This window comes from Gallus gallus, chromosome 1, assembly GCF_016699485.2.
Source record: "Gallus gallus isolate bGalGal1 chromosome 1, bGalGal1.mat.broiler.GRCg7b, whole genome shotgun sequence".
Classification (NCBI taxonomy): domain Eukaryota; kingdom Metazoa; phylum Chordata; class Aves; order Galliformes; family Phasianidae; genus Gallus; species Gallus gallus.
The window spans coordinates 56,686,717-56,709,825 of record NC_052532.1 but is presented as its reverse complement, the minus strand read 5'-3'; the positions used below and the strand labels follow the sequence as shown (position 1 = coordinate 56,709,825).

At 49.2% G+C, this 23,109-nt stretch overlaps 1 protein-coding gene across 2 annotated transcripts in view; it reads left to right on the top strand.

Annotated features, from left to right (window-relative positions):
- Positions 1-210: 210 nt before the first annotated feature.
- The window catches only part of CGTL (cystine/glutamate transporter-like), a 28,992-nt gene continuing 6,093 nt past the window's right edge, over positions 211-23,109 (top strand). The window contains exons 1-13 of one of the 2 annotated variants that reach the window (XM_015287480.4): positions 211-5,062; positions 6,529-6,699; positions 8,903-8,956; positions 10,242-11,187; positions 12,077-12,216; positions 12,856-15,076; positions 16,531-16,657; positions 17,415-17,530; positions 17,756-17,881; positions 19,987-20,086; positions 20,169-20,213; positions 20,411-20,534; positions 21,268-21,371. In XM_015287480.4, coding sequence (XP_015142966.2) covers positions 14,881-15,076; positions 16,531-16,657; positions 17,415-17,530; positions 17,756-17,881; positions 19,987-20,086; positions 20,169-20,213; positions 20,411-20,534; positions 21,268-21,371 — 938 coding nt within the window. In that variant the 5' untranslated portion in view covers positions 211-5,062; positions 6,529-6,699; positions 8,903-8,956; ... (1 more) ...; positions 12,077-12,216; positions 12,856-14,880. The remainder of the gene's footprint in view (positions 5,063-6,528; positions 6,700-8,902; positions 8,957-10,241; positions 11,188-12,076; positions 12,217-12,855; positions 15,077-16,530; positions 16,658-17,414; positions 17,531-17,755; positions 17,882-19,986; positions 20,087-20,168; positions 20,214-20,410; positions 20,535-21,267; positions 21,372-23,109) is intronic. The other variant, XM_040658837.2, reaches the window with a different exon arrangement.

The window sequence follows — 23,109 nt, the reverse complement described above, 5'->3', positions numbered from 1 at the left end:
TAGCCACATCTGCGACCAGCAAGGAACGCAAACCTTTCCTTCGCTCTCAGCATATATGTTTTGTTTTCTGTTTCCGTTTAAAAATATGCTTCTTCAGGGTGAGAAGGAAGGAGAAGCGCGCCCAGAAGCGGTGCCTTCCCTGAGGGCTCAGGGCGCGGGGAGGTCGGTACGGCAGCAGTGACCGCCAGGCGGAGCTCACGGTGCTCCGTTGCGCTGCGAGCGGCCTCCTCTGGGCCGGGAACCCGACGGCGTCAAACGCCGCTTCTAAAATCTCAAGTCTTCCCTTCGTACCAAACGCGAGGTGGGCCGGAGCGAAGGCCAGCTGGCAGCCAGAAGCGGGAGCGCTCCCGTGGCGCCGTGCTTTTGGAAGCCTCGCTGAAGCTCTTGATGGGCCGCTCAGTCACCGCGCTCGGCCGGCGTGAATTCCCTCAGCAGAACGAGTTTGTAAGCAAAAGGCCCGGAGTTTTACTGTGGAGGAGAGGCCGCCCTTCTGAAAGCGGCCGCAGAGCTGCCCCCCGCCCGGGACAAAGCGGGACGGAGACCCAAAAAGGCCGAGGGAATGATGTGAACGACTTCCATCACGACTGTGGGGTGAATTGAGATGGACCCCCTGTCTGACACCTCTGTTCTGCTCTGTGCCTGTTGCTGTGCCAGCGTTCAACACCGCCTCCAGTCTGACCGGTTCCCATTTCGCTGAGGCGTGAGGCTGTAACATCTGTAACGCGGGGACTGTGGGCACCTTTCTTCTTTCTCAAATTAATGAATGCTGAGCAGACAGAGCCCTTTTATCACAGCTGTGCTCTTATCAGACCATCTCCTCTATTCCTTCCTTCCCCAGCCATTGTGGAAGCAGACATCCTGCCCAAGGCATCCAAACCCACAATCTGCCGCTTCTTCTACCGAGCCTCTGGATTTTTGCCAGCAGCCCCTTGAGAGGGTCCCAGATGTGACTGCTGCTTCTGTGCTGCCCTGAACGTATCCGGTGAAAACAAAGGGCCACACTCAGCACGGTTGCCGCTTCGGAGGCCAACACTTCCTCCTCTGTCAGGGCTGTACGGTGGGAGACAGTGGTGCTGAGGCACCCCAGGGTAAGCGGGCTGAAGTGGAGGGTCGCACACAGCCAAAGGGGTGCCCACACTATAGGAAGAAACCCATCTTTTGAGTGCACCTCTCAGCTGCTCTGCGGGCTCACCGGCAGTTCCCACAAAGCCGGGAGGTGTGTATGGGATGCTGATGCCTCGCACCCGCGTCCTGTGTGAAAAGACATTGGGTTTTGATGCTGCTTCTGCTTAGAGGAAAAAGGATTCCTAAGAGAGTCATTCCGCTCTATTTCAGTGTAACTCAGACTCGGGGCACTGCTTGCCTTGCCGTTCGTAAAACCAAAATGGTTTGACTAATATTTCTGGGAGAAGTTTTGGGGAGAGAGAAGGGAAGTGAAAATAGCAACCCGTTCCAGCTCTGTGGCTTTGGTCTGTGATGGTTTCGTGCTACTTGGGTAGGTTTGGCAATTTTCGGTAGTAAGATCAGAAACACAACACCACGGGCTGCCATTGTATGTGATCGGAGGTGCCTCTGAGGAGCCATGGGAATGAAGCAAATGTGCATTGCTTCCGGGTTTCCTTGTGCCTTCATCTTGTAACCCTCTGTTTTTTCTTGTAGCTTAGGTCTTCAGCATCGCTTCCCTACCTTGACACACACTGCCAGGGTTCCTGTAGCCTGCGTGCACTTTTCTGTTTTCTTAAGCATTTCTGCACACAATAAAACGTTCAGAAGGGTTTTCACCCATTCATCAGTTCTTAGGCATCGAGGGTGATTTCATCTGTGAGGCTGTGCTTTGTTTGTTAAAAGCTTTGCTTTGGAGTCCCAGCGAAGAAATACTTCAAATGTCTCTCCGTTGGGATCCATCTTGCAACCTGCCTTCCACTGAAATGAAGAGATTGGAGAAGAGTGAAGGGGGAAGAAGGAAGATGGATTTCAATAAAACACAGGCAGATTGCTGTACATCCAAGAAGAGAAGCATGTGAAGCAGGTCGAGGGAGATGATTCTGCCCCTCTACTCTGCTCTTGTGAGACCCCACTTGAAGTACTGGGTCCAGTTCTGGAGCCCCCAACACAAGAAGGACATGGAGCTGCTGGAGTGGGTCAAGAGGAGGGCCATGAGGATGCTCAGGGGGCTGGAGCACCTCCTCTACAAGGACAGGCTGAGAGAGCTGGGGCTGTTCAGCCTGGAGAAGAGAAGGCTCCAAGGAGACCTGATAGCGGCCTTCCAGTACCTGAAGGGGCCCAACAGGAAAGCTGGGGAGGGACTTTTTATAAGGGTATGTAGTGACAGGTATGTAGTGGAAGTGGTTTTAAACTGGAAGAGGGTAGATTCAGTCTAGGTAATAGGAAGAAATTCTTGACTGAGAGGGTGGTGAGACGCTGGAACAGGTTGCCCAGAGAGGTTGTGGGTGCCACCTCTCTGGAGGCATTCAAGGCCAGGCTGGATGGGGCTTTTAGCAACGTGGTCTAGAGGGAGCTGTCCCTGCCTATAGCAGGGGGGTTGGAACTACATGATCTTAACGGTCCCTTCCAACCCAAACCATTCTATGATCCAGTCTGGAAAACTGCATGCTGTTGAGTTTGGCAGATCGGCTGTTACCCTTGAAGGCATTCTATTGCAATGTTGAATTAGGAAAAAACACTCAAAGGTATTTGCAGGGCAGTTCCGTGTCCTGTGCACACCTGAATTTTTTTTTTGATTTAGGTGAACTGGGACACAAGTGGCTTTTGAAACATCCCTTCACATGAGGCAGGCACAGTGCTTTAACAAAACACAAGGGCTGATACTTCATCCTTTGCGTACAAAACTGATGGAGAAAAGTGCCTTGGTCACTGGTGATCTGCGGTCCATTTTAAGTGGCGTTTTCTTTTTTGTTATTGTTTTCAGAAATACCCTGGCCAAGCAGATTGACAGGCAGATTTTCCTTAACAAAACATGCGACGTCAACAGCAACCAGAAACGTATCTCCCTCTGCAAGCAAGTGTCCTGAAATAAAGGCCAAAGGAACATCAGCCCAATGTATGATGAAAACTCTTGTAGGAGAAGAAGATACGACAGTAGGATGATAGCTGATGATAACACCTCAATAGCTGCTCCATCAAGAAGGATATGAGTATATTCAAGCCATTTGCAAACATTGTGGTGCAAAAAGCCAGTCCATCATAATTCCACGTGGCAGGGGCTGGACTCCTATCTTGTCAGAAGGAAGGCTGGGACTCCCCGGGTGTTCTGAGCAACACTAAAATGCCACGAGGTGACCTCCTGTGCCTACTGTGTGAGCCTACAGCACATCTCATCTCCTAAGAAGTTTTCTTGATTGGGAGCTGAGGATGTCACATAGCTGTGTGACAGCCAGTAGCTCTTGCTGGTATGGTGCTGCTGTGAAGTCTTCCATCTGTGAACCTGGAGTTGCGTAGCTGTGCATGAACCTGGGTACTTACAGATGTGAGTCCTTGAGGCACATAAAGGAAGCCGGAGCTGGCTGCAGAGATTTTTCTGTGCACAGTATGAAAAATTTATGCTGATACTTTTGGCAAGTTTGGGTAATTAGACTGTGAAAGGAAACACAATAGAGATATTTGGCAGTTGACTGCCTTTACAGAAAGTTTATCTTTCCAAGAGCGGGGAGAACATTTCGAGGAATGGCTGTGCACATAAGCAGCAGTGTACTGCAGTGTTGTGTCTGAGAGCGTATCGTGCAGAAAGGGAGCGGGAGCACCTTGCCCTGAAGTTTCTGCCTGCAGGACCTGGCCTGCCTGGCATGTTGATGCTGTGCTGGATGCAGCATTTGTGAAACAAAAGCAGTGGGCAGCCCCTGGGCTTGATCGATGCAAGCCAGGCCTTTGTGTATGGTCATAAGGAAGCGCTGTGAGGGCAGCTTTGTCTCTTTGCTTGTCCTCCCACTGAATGGCAGGAGGGAGCTGCCTCCAGAGAGTGCTGGGGATGAGGGGTGTCTTCATAGGGCTGAGCTCTGCGTGGCCAAAAGGGCATCCTGTGCCGGTAGAGGGCTGTGCCTGGCTTTCCCTTGTGCTGAGCTTCTTCTCCTGTTTCAGGTACTTTAGTACTAAGGGCAGGCATCAGTCTGATAACTCTGAAGGCAGTAATCTCTTAAGGAAAGAAAATGAATCAACTGTAATCAGGCTTTTTTCTGGCTTCTCCTGTTTAGACAAACACACTGTGGGGGCTATGCTGGGGGTGCTTAACCCACTGCCCATTTGTTCCTGAGAACTTCTGCCAAGAAGGAACCCAGCATGTTGTTGGTTTTGCTCCCACCCCATCTATAGTGCACTATTGTCCCCCAAACCACAGCCCAGAAGAGATGTGCTGTTGCTCTCTGCCACAAATAATGCCATGCTGCAGGCAACGAGAGGAGCTGACTGCACCCCCAGATCTCCCACTTAGTAGCCTGGCTGCTGGCTCCGGCTGCTGCAGTTCTAGGAAAGAGGCCGCAGCTATTGACCCCGAGCTGTTATTTGCCTATTGAAATACAGGGAACTGGGGGCTGGGTGTGAGGAGCCGCAGCTTGCCGCCTTTCGCCCTTCTCCATCCATCCCTGGGAGAGCTTTGCCCGCTCCAGCAGTGATTTCTGGGTAGCACGGGCTCTTCTTTCTGTCAGAAAACCCAACTAGACGTTGGGCAGATCGCAAGGGAAATGCTGTGTGCCTCATTACGGGGCTGCAATCTGTTCCTTCTCCACCCCTCCCCCGCTTAAATTCTTCTCTGGGGAATTACCATTCCTTTTCAATCTGATGGTTTAATCTCTCACTGCTCTCTGCCTGTGTGTCCCCCTCATTTCCCTTTCCAGAGCTACTGCGCTCACTTTTCCCTCTCCTTGTTGCCAGGATGAGGCGCTTCCATGGCACTGTGCTCAGAGAGGCTTTTGGACACCTCGGGCCCACCGCAGCGGGAGGAGAAGAGAGAGCCTACCAATGCATGGCAGGTGCAAATGCTGCCACAAGGCTGAACACCTCCTTCCCTTCCAAGGTGCTCTGTGAAGCTGGCAGCCCGTGGCTTGGACAGGTACACTCTTTGTTGGCTAAGGAGCTGGCTGGAGGGCCGGGCCCAGAGAGTGGTGGTGAATGGGGTTAAATTCAGATGGCGACCGGTCATGACTGCTGTCCCCCAGGGGTCAGTGCTGGGGCCTGTCCTGTTCAATATCTTTATTGATGACATGGATGAGGGCGCTGAGTGCACCCTCAGTAAGTTTGCAGATGACACCAAGCTGGGGGGGAATGTTGATCTGCCTGAGGGAAGGAAGGCTCTACAGAGGGATCTGCACAGGCTAGGTAGCTAGGCTGAACCCAATGGGATAAAGTCCTACAAGAATAAGGGGCAGAGTGGCTGGCAAGCAGCATGAAGGAAAATGGTCTGGGCATGTTAGCTGGCAGCCAGCTGAACATGAGCCATCAGTGCAATCAGCTGGCCAAGAAGGCCAAGGGCATCCTGGCTTGTATTGGAAATAGTGCTGCCAGCAGGAGCTGGTTGATGATTGTCCCTCTGCTGTGTTCAGTTTTGGGCCCCTCGCTACAAGAAAGACACTGAGGCCCTTCAACGTGTCCAGAGAAGGGCAATGGACCTGTGAGGGGTTTGGAGCACAAGTCTGATGGGGAGCGGCTGAGGGAACTGAGGTTGTTTTGTCTGGAGAAGAGGAGTTCAGGGGAGACCTTATTGCTCTCTACAACCTGAAAGGCAGTTGTGGCAAGATATGGGGGTCGGCCTCTTGTCCTATCACTGTTATCTGGGAGAAGAGGGAACGGCCTCATTTTGTACCAGGGAGGTTTGGGTTGGATACTAGGAAACATTTCTTCTCACTGGCGCAGGCTGCCCAGGGAGGTGGTGGGCTCACCATCCTTGGAGATGTTGAAGAGCCACGTGGCTGTGGCACTGAGGGACGTGGTCAGTGGGCATGGTGGGGATGCACTGATGGTTGGACTGGGTGATCTTAGTGGTCTTTTCCAACCTTAATTATTGTATAACTACAAAACCCAAAGCAGCACAAGCTCTCCTCATGGGAAGGTAATGTATTGAGCCTGTGGGTGCTGGCTCAAGGTTTTTAGGAGACAGCAGAGCCTGGGGATGACCATGCCTGTGCCTGCCCATGGGCCTGTGCAAGACAGCATTTCACAGCTAAGCAGAGGGGTGCTTTAACCCAGAGCCTTGCGAAGTGCAGAGTCCCAGTGTGTGGCTGGAGGCCTCATGTCCCTGAAGCCCATCTGTGCAAGGCAGGGCGGCCCACAGGGCACACCCCCGCTGTGACAGGGAGCGAGGGCTTGGCCATGGCTGTGCGGCCGCTCCCTTTGGAAGTGTTTTTCTGTCTCCAGAAGCAGTGCTCAGCTGGTGCAGATCGTGCTGGTTCCAGTGACATGTGGGGACTGTTGTGTGCTTACATCAAGCACAGCATGCTAGTTTATTTTCTTTGTACTTAACTGTTTCGCAATGCCTTCGCAATTCAATTGCTAATATTTTTCACAATTACATTTGAGCAGCTGCATTGGGATGGAATTGATACAGAGGCCTGGATTTTTGCAACATTCTCCCTCATGCAGGACACCTCTGGGAAACCACCCGCGCTGCAGGGAGGATCCTGCCAGCACCACTGGCAATGCCAGGGCAGCCATCTGCTGCAGGTGACCGTCCTCCTCTGCCACTCCTCCCAGGTGAGCACTGCTCTCCTTATTCTCTTTGTCCTCTGTGAAGGGCTGGGGGTGTTTTGGTCAGTATGGCTTCAAGGCACCAAGGAGAGGTGCTGACCTCAGTTCTTCCATGTTCAGGATGGTGAACCTTGGTGCTGGCCGTAGGGGCCCCACATCACAGTGCCACTTGTGGCTATGGCCCTGTCCTGCAGTGGAAGGTCCTTTCCTGTCTCCGTGTGTAAGCTACATTCATGCCGAATCACAGTGGCATTCCTTCCTTTGGGCAGCAGGCACTCAGAGCCTTGTTGGGCTGTCCTGACTCAGTGCTCAGGGCTGTGCGCAAAGGAAATGTTCTCCTGAGGTTCCTTGCTGTGCTCAGATTTGCTCCTGAAGCAGGAGATGTAGTGATCTCAACTTCAACACGGATAATTACAATTGTAGTTCCTGCCCCTTCAGTGATGCAGGTCTGTATTCAACCTGACTGGGGTCTGTAACCTCTGCTAGCTGCAAGTGCTCTCAGCCACTGGGCCTGCGTGTTGTGTGAAGTGCTGTTTGTTTTTCCTTCTATTCTTGCTAATGTTACCTGCTGTGGATGATGCAATCAGGCTGACAACCTGCTGTGGATGATGCAATCAGGCTGACAACCTACTGTGGATGATGCAATCAGGTTGACAAGCAGAGATCATGGAGAGGTTCTAAGTCCAGGATGGAATAAGGAGGGAAAACCTAAAACTACAACAAAATCAAATAGTGCACCCTAAAAACAGGGTTTCTGTGGCAGAAACTTGTTTGGATGTGGAGCTCAGTCAGGGGATATGTGCAAGGGAGCACCACAGATGGGCTATGCATGCTGGAGCCTCCATGCTGGGGAACATCCACTTGGCACCTTTCTCTGGGCTGTAGCCCTCTGTACTTCAGCCATCTCAGCCCACAGTTCTGCTGAGTCCAAGGGCTTCAGGGAAACGAGGAGGAGTGAGTCTCTGGGGTTGGTTTGACAAGGGATGGCAAGAAGCAACACCAAAGATAAGTACAAGTATATCTGGGCAGGAAGACATGAAGCTGAGCTGCTGCAGGTGCCCATAGTGGCAGATGATGTGACTGTGGATGATGGGTGGCTTGGGAGGTTCAGGGTAGACACTGGGAGAGGATTCTTCCAGGAAGGTGGTGCAGCACTGCACCTGGGACAGTCAGGGACTCCCCATCCTTGAGGGTTTTTAAAATTGAGCTAGAGAAATCCATGGCTGATCTGAGTTAGCACTGGTAACAGCCCTGCTTCTCATGGGGCACAGGACCAGCGGTGTCCGGAGATCTGTTCCAGCTGACACTTCTGTCACTGTACTTACATTAAAACTAAATAAACATGGTCTGATGTTGACTTAACCTTCCCAGCGAGCATGTTGATCTGCTTTTATTGACATGCTTCTTCCTAGAATCTGATCCTCACTAAAAATGAGTGAAAATGGGGGGTGTCCTATGTGTTACCTGGAGAGGCACACGAGTGGGGTTTTTGGTTCCATCCCTCAGGCTGTGGGACAGCTGGCACAGGCAGCACACTCGCTCCTATGATGACACAGTGACACAATACCACCCTTTACCAAGCTCTGTAGATGCAATTACTGGGATATGGTTTTCCAGAGAACGACCTCTCCTTGCAGTCATGGTCTTGAATGGCCCTTCAGCACGTGCTTCTGGTGTGCTTTTGCACTTCAGCAGCTGCTTTAGCAGGCTATGGTTAGTGAATGCTCAGGGAGTCTGGCGCCAGATGTTCATTCCCTAAACCGTGAGATGTAATAACACATTTCTGCCTCATTGCAGTCACAAAGCAGGACCTCTGTGTGCACAGCCTGGGGGACTCCTTCCCGACCTGGGGTTAAAGCTCTGCCAGAGCTGCTTCCTGCCGTTATCCTGTCCCTTCTGGTAACCACCACCCTTAACAAACCCTCTCCCACCCCTCGCTCCCTGTTACCTGGGATGGACAGTCAGAAACCAAAGATGTGCATTCCTGTATTGTTTCATGGTGGATGAGGTGGTGTTTCTGGTTGGAGAAACCCTTCTTTATGCTCCATCCCTCCATCAGAGGCACAGGGAATGGTGAGCAATTAATCTGAAACTCTGTGCAGTAAAACGCAAATCTCCATAGCTTGAGAAATTCTGGATGAAAGCCAGAAAAGTTTAACAAGGAAATGTGTTCCCTCCAGCGTAATTGTGCGTTTGGCTTCTATTTTAGTAAACGAGCAACAGCTGAACAGAGGCCAAAAGGAGAGTCCCCCCCCATCCTGAGGTATGTTCAATGCAGAGTCTGGGCCATGCGTGCTTCAGGTTCTGCAGTGGGACAGTTAGCACAAAATGCTAAGGATTCACCATCAGTTAGACAGCTACATCAAAGGTGAATAGCAATCATGAGTGCGTGGGTAATTTCAGTATGACGGATTTCCTTTTTTTTTTATGTTTAAATTTTCTTTTGAATTCCCTCAAGACAGGAAGAGAAAGAAGAAAGCCAGGCACTGTGATAGAGCCTTGGGGGAGCTGGAGGCCTGGGGTGATAAATCAGCAGCGTTTCAGTGAGATTAAGGGGGAACGTAGCATAATATATGAGGCAATATGGAAAGAGGCATTTTATTGCAGTCAGTCCTGGAAGGACTCAGTTCCAGATGGTTAATGTGGGGTTAGGTCAGGAACCTCCATTAGATGGGGCTCGCCATCCAACAACGTGCGGCATAGCAGGAGCAGGGGAAGGTTTCCTCTGCACCAGTAAACATCTTGAGTGGGGAGAACTGTCTCCATGGCTGGATAAAACAGCTTGCATTAGTAGGGAATGTACTCTTTGTGAATAGAAGGCGATGAGTGGGGCCACTTTGGCATTATGTAAGATGTGTCCTGTTCTTGTAGGACATTTCTAAGAAGATTTTGAGGTGGGATTGTCATCCCGAAGCAGATGGAGGATAATGGAGGATGACAGAGCTGTTGTCCTAGCACTGATGGGGGTGTTGGCCTTGGTCAACTGCCCTCCCCCTAGCTGCTCCTGGGTTGTGTGGCCGTCACAGAATAGAATCATAGACTCATTAAGGTTAGAAGAGACCGCTAAGACCATGTAGTCCAACCATTAACCCATCACCACCACACCCACCAAACCACGTCCCATGGTACCAGTCAGCACCTCTAACCCTGATGGGGACCCGTTTCCCCAGGGAACAGCCCGCAGCTCGCTTCTGGCTAATCACAGAGCAGTAGTAGGAAGGAAGAGCTCTCATAGCTCCCAGCTAGGGCAAGAGGTAAAGCAAAGGCTTGGTTAATGGAGGAATTTCTCCTGCAAGAGCTAGGGTGAGCTCCGTGTCAAAGGCAGACCAGAACTCAGAGCACAGCACTGATGAAGCACAACAAACCATCAGGAAGAGCAGGAACGTTGCTGTATTTCAGGATTATTTTTAATCTTGAATGGTTGAAAGGAGTTCTCATTTTGGGAGAAATTGGCCGTACTTTGCTGAAGCATTAGGCTTTTCTGTTGGATCTCTTCTACCAGATAGAAAAGTGTAGATTTATTTTTGTTTGTGTTCTGTCTTCCACAGCTAAGAAAACAATTTCAAATAGGACAAACTGTCTTGTTCCAGGGAGGAGGTCTGATCTGGAGAGTGAAAACAGCTTGCTACTTGGAGTGCAGTCCGCAGAAGAACAAAGCTCTAAGGACCGTTCCCTACGCTGTGCCCCACAAGAGAGGTTATTGAGCCAAGACGGCCTCACAGAGCATCCTGCTATGCTCGACAGTTTCCTTGTGAAATCCTTTTTTATGTGTGCCCCAGAGCCTGGTTTTCTGGGTGCCGGCCCTTTGGGAAAGACTGGCAGGGAGGCAAATGCTTGGGGTATTTTCTTCTCCTGTTTGCAAGGGGTATTGTGTTCTTTTCACAGGGCTGATGCTACGTCCTTCTGATAGACCTTAATAGCTGCTGCCACGGAGTAAGAGTGGAGTCTGTTTTAATCAGGTGCACGTCAGTTGCATGTTTATACTTTGCATATGTCACAGGTGACATGAAAGGAAGAAATCCTCATGAGCCAACGTTCCTGCGTGACTTTCATGGGAAATGAGTTCTGGCTGCACAGAAGCATGTTTCTTGTGGCAGCTGGATGAAGAGTTACACTCAGATGCTCAGGCAAGTGGGATGACATCATGTAATCTGTACGTCTTGTGAAGATAAATCAGAGCTGCTGTTTATTAAAATATATGCACTTGCAATGGCTTCTTTGGCAGGCTGACTGTCATAAATAATCTTAAAGTGCAGGTCAGAAACTGTGGTAGGAAGGAGCTCCATAACAACACGAATGTTGCTGCTTGAAAACCGGGCTCAGCTGGAGCAATTTCTAGCAAAAGAGTGGAAGTGTGGGTTCAACATTTCTGGGTTCTCAATTAAAAGATGGCCATCACATCAGCAACGTGTCAGACTCAGCAGTCTGCTTTCCAGAAAACGTCACTCTTGTCCAAAGGACAGCAGGAAGCCCCTAAATAATGTGACCGAGGCGGTAAGTGTGACCCAGGCCGAAAACCGTTTTCCTGTCAGAGCTTAACAAAATATTTTCATTAAGAAGGAAACATGAGGACATTCCACTCTTCTCACAGACAACTCTCGAGTCTGAATCTGTGAAGCTCTGTAGAAAGAGGAGGCATCGGAAATGATCCTTATGCTTACACCTATAGCAATCACCCTGCTTTTATTACTACAGCTCAGGCTGCAAGAATGAGCTGATTTATTAACTACCGTCCCTTTGGATTTCTTATCCAGGGTGGTAAAACAGCTGTAGAAAGCTGAAAAGAAGTCTAGGAGCACATCTTGTCTTTTCAACCAGTTTCTTGTGTTCATTATGGCCTATAAACAAATATCTCTCAGGTCTCCTAAATAGATTTTCTGATCGCGTTCCCAGAACAGACCACCACCAGCCTCATTAAAGCTTATTTATGCTACTTTCATGCATGAATAAAAAAACTCCCATTCACTGCTGATTTTATTTAGTTAGATCCTGTGCCTTGTGGCAGACATTGAATTGGAGTGACATTTATTGGCTCAAAAAACAACCAGTGGGACCGCAGCGAACAGTTTGACACCTCTGTCGTTCGCGATGTGAAAAGGAAGGGGTTAACCTGTTCTTGGCTGTATTGTATTGATTGAGGCCCACGCAAAGAAAATACAGCTGTAAACAGTTAGGAGTATTCCCTGGTAGGGGATTTTTTTTTTTTTGCTAAGTCATTGAACTGGGACTTTGGAGGTATGAACTGTTGTTTCCCAGGGATGCCACCCGCTTCCTGCATGATAGGAGAGGAGGGAGGTCACTGCTCGCTCCAGGTCCCAGCTGGGGATGGTGCTTTCTCTCTCTGATTTTTCTAACTTGCTTGTTGGTGTGGATGGCTTTCCAGCAGAGTGACATCTCCCTGTGTGCTCATGGCGATGGGTCCTTCTTTCGGCTGGGGCCTCTAGGCACCACTACAGATAGCAAACACGGCTTCCCCTTTATGTTGGTCTCCTTCATCTCCATCCATGCTGCAGTGTCTGCAAGGTAAGATTAATGGCTTGGAAAGAGAAGATTGGATAAAAACGAAGAACAATGGAGTAAACATGCAGCAGGTGGGAAGCTGTGAGGTGGCTCTGTTTTCTTCCAGTCCCCACTGGCTGCTGATTTCCAGCAAAGGTACTTTTGCACGAGAAGGAGGTGAGCGTGTAGTTTAAGTCAAAGGGTGAACAAAAAGCAGCTTTGTGCGTTTTCTTTGGGCTAAGCACATTGTGAATATTCTTAAGCATCGCAACCAGGATTAACATCCCTGCATGTTAATGTGCCCGGAATTCAGCGAGAAGCAGAGCAGGAGAGCGGGTTCCCTGGGCACACTGCTAGGTGTCTCTTTGAACTGCAGTTAAACAGCTTTCTGTTACTCTTGCTTGCTTCCCCTTCCTCCCTCCCTTTTTTTTTTTCTTTCTTTCAACAGCTTCTGGAAGGAGTCCTGATAGATTTCACCTTTCTGAAACTTACTGTGCTCTTTTGTCTCCAAATAGCCCCCCATGGCAATAGTACGTATATAAAGAAAAACACCATGTGGACAGAAGTATGGAGTTTGTTATGTACAGTGGATCATTAACCTGGTGTGCAAATTTGACTTGATCTCTCCTTTTTTTATCCTCCCCCCTCTCTGTGGAATTTCAGAGCCGGTGAGGAGCTGCTGCCTTTTGCCGCCCCGGGATCCCACCAAGGAATGGGAATCTGATGGATTGCAAATGCGCCCGCTTGGTTTAACCCCCAGCCAACCAGATAAGTGCCCTTTTAATTTTCTCACGGTCGTGCTTTAGCCGTATCTGTGCACAGAACATCTCTGTTCACACTGATTTTGATTCGCCCTCACAAGTGAACGCTCTGCGCTTCTCTCTCCTGCTCAGAAACCCCAATAGCGGACAGCGGTGTTCAATGCGTGCTATTAATTGCCAGGAGCTGCTGCAGCCCGGGGCTCGGGGAGCTGCGGGTCGGTGCCATCCCCAGCCTCAGGCAGCCCGTGATGTTGTGGGCAGCGGTTCCGTGGTGCTGCTGCCGCGACCCACCAGCCCGTGCAGTCCTCTGGGGCTCATTAGGGGCTTAATAACCAGACTTGGCTGGCTTGATAGGGAAGATGCTCGTGCAGGCTTGGCGTGATCTCAGAGAAAGCAGCTTACGCCGCTGGAAGGAGAGGGCTTTGTGCATGTGCTGTTCATCTGTGTGACAGGGGAGGTGGTAGCCTCCGCTTCTTCCAGCAGGGAGATGAGCAAGGATGTGGGGCAGAAGCCCTCAGTTACACTGGGATTGTATGGGGCGTGCAGAGCAGTCTCATGGGTGAACAGCAGCAGGAAACGTCCCCTCAGAACTGCAAGGACAGAGAACGCAGTCCGTCAGGAAAATGACTTTGGATTTCTGTAGGTGACTGCTGCCTGCTTACAAACACGCTGATCCAATTATAAAATAAGTTAAGAAAACGAGAAGATGTGGCTCTCTTGTAAAGCCTCACTTTGCAACAGCACGCAGTCATGAGGCTGGGACAAATGTTTGCCGTACCTGTGACTGACTGTGTTAGAATGAAAAACACGGAGGCAGAGTGTGCAAATGTGGAGGGGATGTGTGGCACGCAGGAGAACAGGACCCAAATCACCCCGTGTCTGTCTTGTCTGCTGTAGCAGGGTTGATTAGTATCATAAAATGCCCACCTTGCTGTTAGGGTAACTACAAACATGCTTGCTACAGCAAATAAGGCTGTGCTACCTGATGTGAATTTGCCTTACCTACCTAAGTGGATGGAGAGTTTCCTGGTGAAGGCACCAGCCCAGAATGGAGGGAAAGTGGAGAACGGTTCCCTGCCACAAACTGACCACGAGCACAGCCTGTGGCCTTCATGTCCTGTCACTGACAGCCTGGAAATGAGGCTCGTAACGCTGCTATCCTGGCAGCCAAGGGCCACTGAGTCGTGGGGGGGACAAGGGATGGAGTGATGGAGTGGGAGTTTTCTGCAGCACAAGAGCTGGATCAAAGTCAGCCTGCTTGAACCCTGCAGTGTCTGCAGTTCTCTTTTCCTGGAAAAGCTCCTTGTCCGTGCTGTTGTTATCCAGAAAAGTTTTCATATTAATAGTACCAAAAGCATCTCTGGTATCAGTGACTGTCTGGCCTCTGTCTTACAATTGATAGCAGTAGTTATCCTTGGCTCTTCGGTGATCTGATAATAAAAGGGCTGGACATTATATTAAGAAACGCTGATGAAACAAAGGCTTTGTGGTAAAGCTGCAGTCAGGGCTTTTTCATTCATCAAGGACGAATAGGAAATTGAAACATGTCATCTGTGTACCTCAATTAACAGAGCTGTTTGCTCCTCTGAAGGAAAAAATAATAATATAAAAAAATAACATAAGTGATTTCCAAGGTCTTGATTGCTAAGTTGGCAACTTGAAATGTCCTTTCTGCCACTGTGCCAGTATCGATGCTCACCCAACTTCGGCCCCATTAAATTAACCTGCAGTTTGTTTGCTGGGTGGATCTCGAGGTAGAGAAGGACTCCACAGGTCTTGACAGATTGCTGCAAAAAAACTCTTGTCCTGAACAGAAGACCCCCAGATCCCTCACTCTTTCCTTGTCTTACAGGTGAACCTTGAAGACGGCTGAGGCGCTCCGTATCTCCTCAATGCATGCCCTTCCCCTGGGGTTAGAAGAGCAGCCATGGGGAAACACAAGAAAAAAGAGGAGGCTGTCTTCCTGAGGAAAAAGATAACTTTGCTGAGGGCTTTCTCACTTCTCATCGGCAGCATGGTTGGCAGCGGCATCTTCATCTCCCCCAAAGGAGTGCTGAAAAACTCGGGCACCGTGGGGTTCTCCCTGGTGGTGTGGTTTGCCTGTGGGCTCCTCTCCATGTTCGGTGAGTGGGAAGTTGGGTCGGCCTTCGCTTGAGCACCTAGAAGGTGAGGGGAGCCAGCAAAACTGCAAGTGTAAGAAGTTGGGGGTGGAATAGAGCAAAATTTCCCCATTCTGAACACCAAAGAATTAAAGGCTTAGTAAGGCTGGGGGTCACCAGCACCTCTGATGGGGCAGGAAAATGTTTGTCTGAAATGTTTTGGGTGAGTCTGGTGACTCAGAGCCAGGAGATGAAGCAGATATCAGTGCTCTCTGCTTGCTCTGCTGTTGGCTTTTAATATCAGTCTTGTCTCACAAAGGGTTGACTTTTTGGTGACATGCTAATTTCAGCTCCTCTGAAGTGATGTAACTCTTACAGTTACCATGCAAAGAAAGCCATGGCTTTTAGTTTTCTTCATTAACTGTATGCAAACACCTTCTCAGCAGCCCTCCAAAGGCGCTGCTGGGAGAAGTGCGAGATCTCACAGCTCTGGGGAGAAAGCTGGTATTTATTTCAGTGGGTAACTTTAAAGTTCTTCCTATTTCACCACTTGAAAAAAACAAAAACAAAAGAAGAAAGGAGAAATATTCCATGTGGACAAAGCACCCCAGAATCAGACATTTCTAAATGTGGCATTTAGAAACCGAGATGTTCAATTATTTACCTGGGAGTGATTGTGGTTCTTTCTCTTTGTTATGCCTACCGGTATTTCAAGTCCCATGTGCTGCTGAGCATAGGCTGCCTTTACTGCACATGTGGCCTACAGCTTGTGCATGGTTGACTGGGGAATGATCTATTTTTGCCTTAAGAAAGATCACAGATGCTCTTTTAAGTGAGCTGAACAAGAAGTGATCAGGTGTGTGCTGGTCATGTAGCCCAACCCCTGCACGAGAAGGCATCCTTTGGTCTCATGGCATGATCATGAGTGATCTCCATGAGAGAGGGGGGGCACAGCTGTACCACCTGGGGCTCCTGCAGGGCTGCCTGAGCTGGGACGAGGAGATGGGGTATCTCACCCCGTGGGTCACACCCTGATAGCACACAGCCCCCTTTGCATGGCCATCGTGCTCAAAGACGTGAAGCATTTATGATCTCTTGTAAAACATCCCCTGTCCAGCATATAGCGTAGGAGAAAGGGGATAACTCAAACCTCTGGGACATGTGTCAAAAGAGGTCTCTAGTAGTTTAGTGCAATGGTTCTTTCTCACACCTTTCCACATGAATTCCCTGGACAAGTTGTATCATTAACCAAAATAGCAGAAATTTTTCTTCCTTCTGGCAGAAGAGTGAACTGACTCCTAAGCACCATAACACACAAAAATATGGAAAGGAATGGTTCCGCTAAAAACTCTTTGTCTTCCTCTGCTTCATTCCTTCTGCTTATTTTAAGCAGACTCCTTCAGGCCCTGAAAGGCATAGAGACAAGAGAAAATCCAAAGGATGATTTACTCAGCTCATTTATACTCTAACTTTGCCAGGTGCCTTGTGTTACGCAGAGCTTGGAACAAGGATCACCAAGTCTGGAGGACATTACATCTATATTTTGGAGACCCTGGGGCCTCTGCCAAGTTTCTTGTTTCTGTGGGCAGAGTTTTTTGCTATCAGGTAAGAGATTTTGTTTGTTTGATTTTTGCTGGGTGCTCCGCAGTTTGCTGCTGTGTTTTTTTTTTGTTTGTTTGGTGTACAGTGATGGTACCAGGTAACAGTCTAAGAGGTTTGTAAAGGAAATGGAGGAAAAAAAAAAAACCCAATTGGATAACTTTAAAGACTGTCAGTGATAAAAGGGAGAAGACAGACTGAGCCAATAGTTGCATGTGTTCATTGTGATCTGTGCTTGAGGAATCTCTTTCTTCTCCCGTGGCAGCTGGTATCCTTCAAGAGCTGTAGTATTTTTTGGCCACCGAGAGCAAATGACAAGTTAGTTTCTGATTTTCTGCTTCCATCGTGAAGCTTCTCACATTCTTCTGTGGAAAAAAAAACAACACAAAAAAGCTTTCTGGCTTAGTCCCAAGTTAAATAATAAGTTAGAAATTTGTAAATTGCTTTTTTTTTTTCCACCTGGAAAAGCAAATCCTCCCCTCCCAATGGCCTGTCCTCCACGTGTGCTGAGATGAAGCAGGATACATGAACCATGCAGCATCGCCGTGTGTGATTAATCTCAACTTTTGTTTTTGAGTTAAGAATTAATCTTCTTGCATCATGTGCCTCCTAACTGATTTACTGAGAAAACCTGTGAAAAAGGTGATGGGATTTGCATGGTAGGGTGGGTCTAAGCAATGTGAGGAAACTTTGCTTCCTCTGTCCCGCCACGTTGAGGCCATCCACAGAGCCAAGGGTGACCCTGCCTGGTTCCCCTCCCCAGGCCCGCCAACAGTGCTGTGGTCTCTCTGGCATTTGGCCGCTACCTGCTGGAGCCATTTTTTGCCCCCTGTGCAGCCCCCGTCCCTGCTGTGAAGCTCGTCTCTCTCCTGGGCTACTGTAAGTACAACCCTCCATGCCACGTCTCGGTGCCTCTCTGCCTCAGGCTTCCCATGGGGTGTTATCTTCTGGGACTGGGGCCCAAGACCTGAAGGCATCCCGTCTGCTGCTCTTGTTCCAAACACCCTTTCTGGGAGGATGCACTCTTGACCCCACCACCCTCAAAGCAGGGGCATTTCTTCCTGTGTGTGCCAAGCATGGGCTGCAGCATGGTCTCCTCTCCAGATGCAGTCCTCACCCTCAATTCCTGGAGTGTCACCTGGAGCGCACGGCTGCAAACGGCCCTCTCCGTTGTCAAGCTGCTGGCCCTCATGCTCATCATCGTGCCAGGGATGATGCTGCTGGCCCAGGGTAGGTGGCAGCTGGACGTACCCAGCTCAGGGCTGAGTGTGGGGTAGTTGGCTTCAAGCTGTGTCACTTCTGTGGGGCTGGTGTTTCCAGCTCAGCTTTCTCCACAGGTTTTTGGGAATGAATGGGGCTGACAGAGTCACACTCCTCTGCTCACCCCTTCCTTTGAGGTACCCACTGTCAGCATGGCTTGAAGCCCTTCCAAAGCAGTGCACATGCCACGGACATCGGGGACACGTGACAGCATCCCCTGGTGTCCTGAGCCTGTCACAGCCTTGTAAGGAGTTACCAGCCCCCAGCTGAGCCCTGGTAACTGCATTTCTACCCTTCCCATGGCTTCAGCTGATGCTTTTTCCCCCTTAATGGAAATAGGCAGTAATGTAGTAAACTTACAATGGACTCATGCACGATTGCGTGCTCATATCCAGAGGAAAAGAAAACATAAGATAAAACCTCCCAGTGATATCTTCTGGGATTGATACAAGAGCGCTGGCTTTAATCCAAGCCTCAGTTTATAGAAAAGCCCATGGCATTCACACTCAGGGGATGAAGCTGGCTCTGTCTTCACACTATTTCCTTCCTCTGCAGAGGAAACAACAAAGGCAGGAGGATCAACATTCATGTTTCTTTCTGATGTCTGAAGCTGGCTCCTTTGAATGTGCAAAAACCCCCTCGGGCAGGCAGCACTTCTGAACTGAAGGTCTGCCCTGCAGCTAGACATCCAGAGCCGTTATTGTTAGGGATGCCTTCAAATGGCAATCTGGAGCCCTGGCACAGTCTTCCAGCAAGGAGGATAAGTGCGGGTGACATCTGGAGAGAGAATCCACCGAGAGACCCCGGGATGACAGGTTGTGTTTAATGTGACTCATGGGGGCCTCTAAATCACTCATTAATATATTGCAGACAATAAATTCTTTTTATGTGCCATCACTTATAAGCAGTCACTTCAGCGTATAAAAAGACTACCCCAATAGGCCCATTCCATTTTCTACTTCAGTTTTCTTCAAATCCATATATTTTTTTTCAACTTCATTTTTGTGCTTGTTTTTAAATGAGTCTGCCCTGCTCCCCAGCCTCTCTCTGCTCCCTTTGCTTACACTCTTGTTCTTCCCCCTGCTGTTGCCCTCCCTTTGGCTGGGATTTGTTTCAGAGCCCTGCCGGATCAGTGCTCCACACCCCATGCCCAACTGAGGTGCCTCACTGGGAGGAGCAACCACACAAACTCTGTGCCTCTTTCTTTTAAAGACACTTTGAAGTGGAAAACCAAACGTAGACGTGGAACCCAAACTTAGGGCCGCTTGGATTTGAAAATGTTGGAAACACAACTCCTTTTGGCTGTGCTCTTTTTGCTCTTCATTCAGATAAGAGGCTGCTCCGTGCTCCTGCCTGCCTCTCCTTGTTTTTCTGAGGTCTCATAAAATCTGCCCCGTAACCAAAATCCTGACTTTGATCTGTACTTTTTTTTTTTTCTTTTCTGAAAAAGAATGGCTTTGTAAAACTGACCATTTCTCTTCCGCTTCTCGTTGCTGGCCCAGGTTTATTTCCAGCAGAGCACTTTTAGGAAAACTGGAGGAGTTGGTAAAAATGCATTTCAATCCAATCACCTCTACTTTTCATTACTGCATTTGTTTTGCCCCCTGTGTCCCCACTTCCCCTCCTGCGGGGCTGTTCCCACGCCAGTAGCCCCTCCACCCAGTTCCCATGCTCCGCGCAGCATGGGGCAGGGGGAGCTGCATTAGCTGCCTTGCTGGCTGCACAACATCAAACAGAGCCAGCATCCGGCTGTCGGTGGATGGGGAGAGGGGTCAGCCCAGGGAATCAGAGCTGGGCTGTAAGAAAGAACGGGAGAACTCAGGTCTTCTCTCCATGATCTCCCATTTCCAGAAAGTGCCTTTCCTGACATTTCTCTTGTAGCTGGACAGGAGATAATAGATTTCTCCTGTCCCTGTCTATGCCAACCCAGCACTCCAAATTAAAACAATGCAACAAATCTGAATACCTGGCCCCCACGAAGTCACAAACACTTCTCCCAGGTTTGGGCAGGTGGTACGCAGCCCACGGGAAGGATGTCTGTCTCTGATGCATCTGTTGTTCTTTCCCCTCTGTAGGTCACACCAAAAACTTCCAGGATGCTTTCGACAGGCAGTCGCTGGTTCCAGATAAGCTGCCCTTGGCTTTTTATGCAGGCATGTTCGCGTATTCAGGCTGGTAGGTGTGATGGGAGGGCAACTCACTGATAGCATGTCGCTGTCCGAGAGCTGCTTCAAAGCCTCTCCTTGTGTCTGCACAGGTTCCAGACCAGCTTTGTGCGTGAGGAGTTGGTCAGACCCGAACGGTAAGGCTGGAGAAGTAGGTGGCTTTTGTGCCTCAGCCCTGAGCTACCACTGCATCCCTAAAGACTAGCAAACAGAACAGGAGGAAATAAGTCTGTGGGTTCACCTAACCAACAGCAGCTGCAGTCTGCAGTAACATGATGTAAAACGAAGAGATAACAGCTTGTTCACTGCGTGTCTCTCTTCCCCTTTCTTACAGAAACATCCCCCTGGCTGTCATTGTGTCTGTGATCACTGTCATTGTGGGGTATATGCTCACCAACATCTCCTATTACACCGCCCTGGGAACACAAGATGTTCTGGCTTCTCCAGCTGTCGCTGTGGTGAGTTGTCACCCTACTGATAGCTGTCTTTAGTGTGGTTGGCTTATAATGGAGGGGGAGGTCTTGACAAGGGTCTAGGAGATAGTTTTCCTCATAAAAGGCTTTTTCTGTTGTCGTTGTTTCTCTGGATTATTGGACAACATTAACTTCTAGTCTTTCTTTAAAGATAATGAAAAAGAACCTGCTGGAGGGCTGGAGCACCTCTCGTAGGAAGAAAGACTGAGGGAGTTGGGCTTGTTCAGCCTGAAGAAGAGAAAGCTCCAGGAGACCTCAGTGAGGCCTTCCAGTACTTGAAAGGAGCTTATAAGCAGGAGGGAAGCTGACTTCTTACATAGTCTAATAGGGATAGGACAAGGGAGAATGGCTTTAAACTAAAAGAGGGGAGATTTAGGTTAGATGTTGGGAAGGAATTCTTTACTCAGAGGGTGGCACAGGCTGCACAGAGAAGCTGTGGGTGCCCCCCATCCCTCAAGGTGTCCAAGGCCAGGTTGGAGATGGGGCCCTGGGCAGCCTGAGCTGGTGGGTGGCAGCCCTGCCCATGGCAGAGGGTTGGGGCTGGATGGGCTTTAAGGACCCTTCCAACTTAAGCCATTCTATGAAGAGATAACAGTAGAAAAGGCAAGATTTTGAGTTGTATTCTACTTCTTCATTGGAGGAAGTTTTTTTCTTCTTGAATCTGATGTTATCTAGTGATCACTACATGTTCCTGCAATCACAATTGCTCTTCTTCCAGAGTTTTGTGCAGCAAGCCTGCACAAACCTTATCTCAGTGGTCCCTGTCCTTGTTGCACTGTCCTGCTTTGGCACCATGAATGGAGGAATCCTCACATTTTCAAGGTCAGATCCCTCAAAATGCATTGCATTTTGGCTTAAGGTATTGGAGGGAAGCACCAGTAACCTGTGTACCTGAAAATCATTCGGATGGCATTTTGTGAGAAAATCAAGGCCTTTGACTCCCAATATATAAGCTACAGGACACTGCTGGCTAAAGGTACCTTCTTCGCTTTCCTGGCCAGGTCTAAATTCTCTCTGGCTGGCCAGAAAACTAAGATTTTTACCCGCCCCCACACTTTATATTCCAGCTTAAGGTGAAATATCTATGTTTCTGGTGAACTGCAAGCTTTGTTGACATGGCAGCTGGTCAGTGAAGCAGAGTCATTGTCTGCTGGCTTCACCCAGCGCCTTTGCTTCAGGGCACAAGTCCCCATGTTATGAGGACCTCTGGCTAAAACAAGTGCTCCCTGGAGAACTTTGTTTTGAGTTTGGTGAAACATTATCAGGGCCAGGTTATTCCCAAAGCAATAGCTGAGGTTCAACAGGCCTTGTTGGAACAATAATGAGAACTTTGTTCCATGGAAAAGTTATCTTGCCAACTCCATTGGCAACTATGCCGTGTCCTTGGGGGAGCCTTGAAATTGGAGAGGAGGGCAGAGCTCGTGGAAAAGTGCGTCCTCCTGGTCCTGAGGAGCTGAGCAAACTCTCTGGAGCCAGCTCCATTTCCCAGATTTGATTGCAAAAGGAAAGATCATTTGATATGAAAGGGATGTTTCAAAGCACAAGAGCTAATGAGTTATTTGATCTGCTACCCTCAAGACCTGTATTAAAGGTGGTGGGGAGAATCCCCCCACTTAACTTCCCTAGCTAGCGATTTTCTTTGAGGACGGGAAGTCCCTGGAGAGCACAGAGGTTCTGCATGTCTCTGTCATCCTTCTCTCCCCCTTCCTGGCATCATTAACATAATCACTGCAGAAGGGCCATATAAACAGTGATGGGGCCTCCCTGGCTGCTGGCCAGCCACACCCCAGCAAAGCCACAGAGACAGCAATAAAACCAGTTACACACTCATGCCCCAGCTGCTTTGGGCTCTGCTCCAGCCCAGCTGATGCTCTGGCATGGTGTGTTTGTGGATATTAAGTTTATAAAATTGGATGCAATGCTTTCTCCTTAATTACCCTTTCACAGTTCAGAGGAGGAATGGAGGCGAGGAGCTCTCCACTGTTGTTTCGTAGCTGGCCCTGCGTGTAGCTGTCATCTCTGTAATACACAAAACTACTTTCCAACAATGGACAAGAGACTTCCTCTGCTCTTTGAGAAACTTGAGCTTTATTTCTCTCTCTCTAGTTTATGTATATCTCTATGTAGTTTATATTTATAGACAGAGACATATATATTATCTCTGGTAGGTAGCTCCTGCTGTGGCACAGCCAAGCAGGCTTTCCATGATCTTAAGCCTGTTGGGCTCCTGTTGGGATGGGCATCAGCACTGACAACCCCCTTTCATGAACTTGCCAACCTCTCTTCTAAAGACTTGAGGTTTGTGGCCCCTCCACTTCCTACTGGCTTGTTTCTGCTTCCAGTCTCAACACGTTAATGTTCATGCTGTGCTCAACTAAAGGTCACCACTAACTAGTTACCCACGGGGACACTACCAGTAGTGGGTTCTGCACCATGCCACGATAACCGGTCCTTGAAGAACTATGCAAATCTTTGGACTTTTTTTCCCCAAATGCACTGAAAAGCGATGCTAAATGCAGAACTGTGGCCTTAAATAGCAGACCTGTGATGATGGGATCAG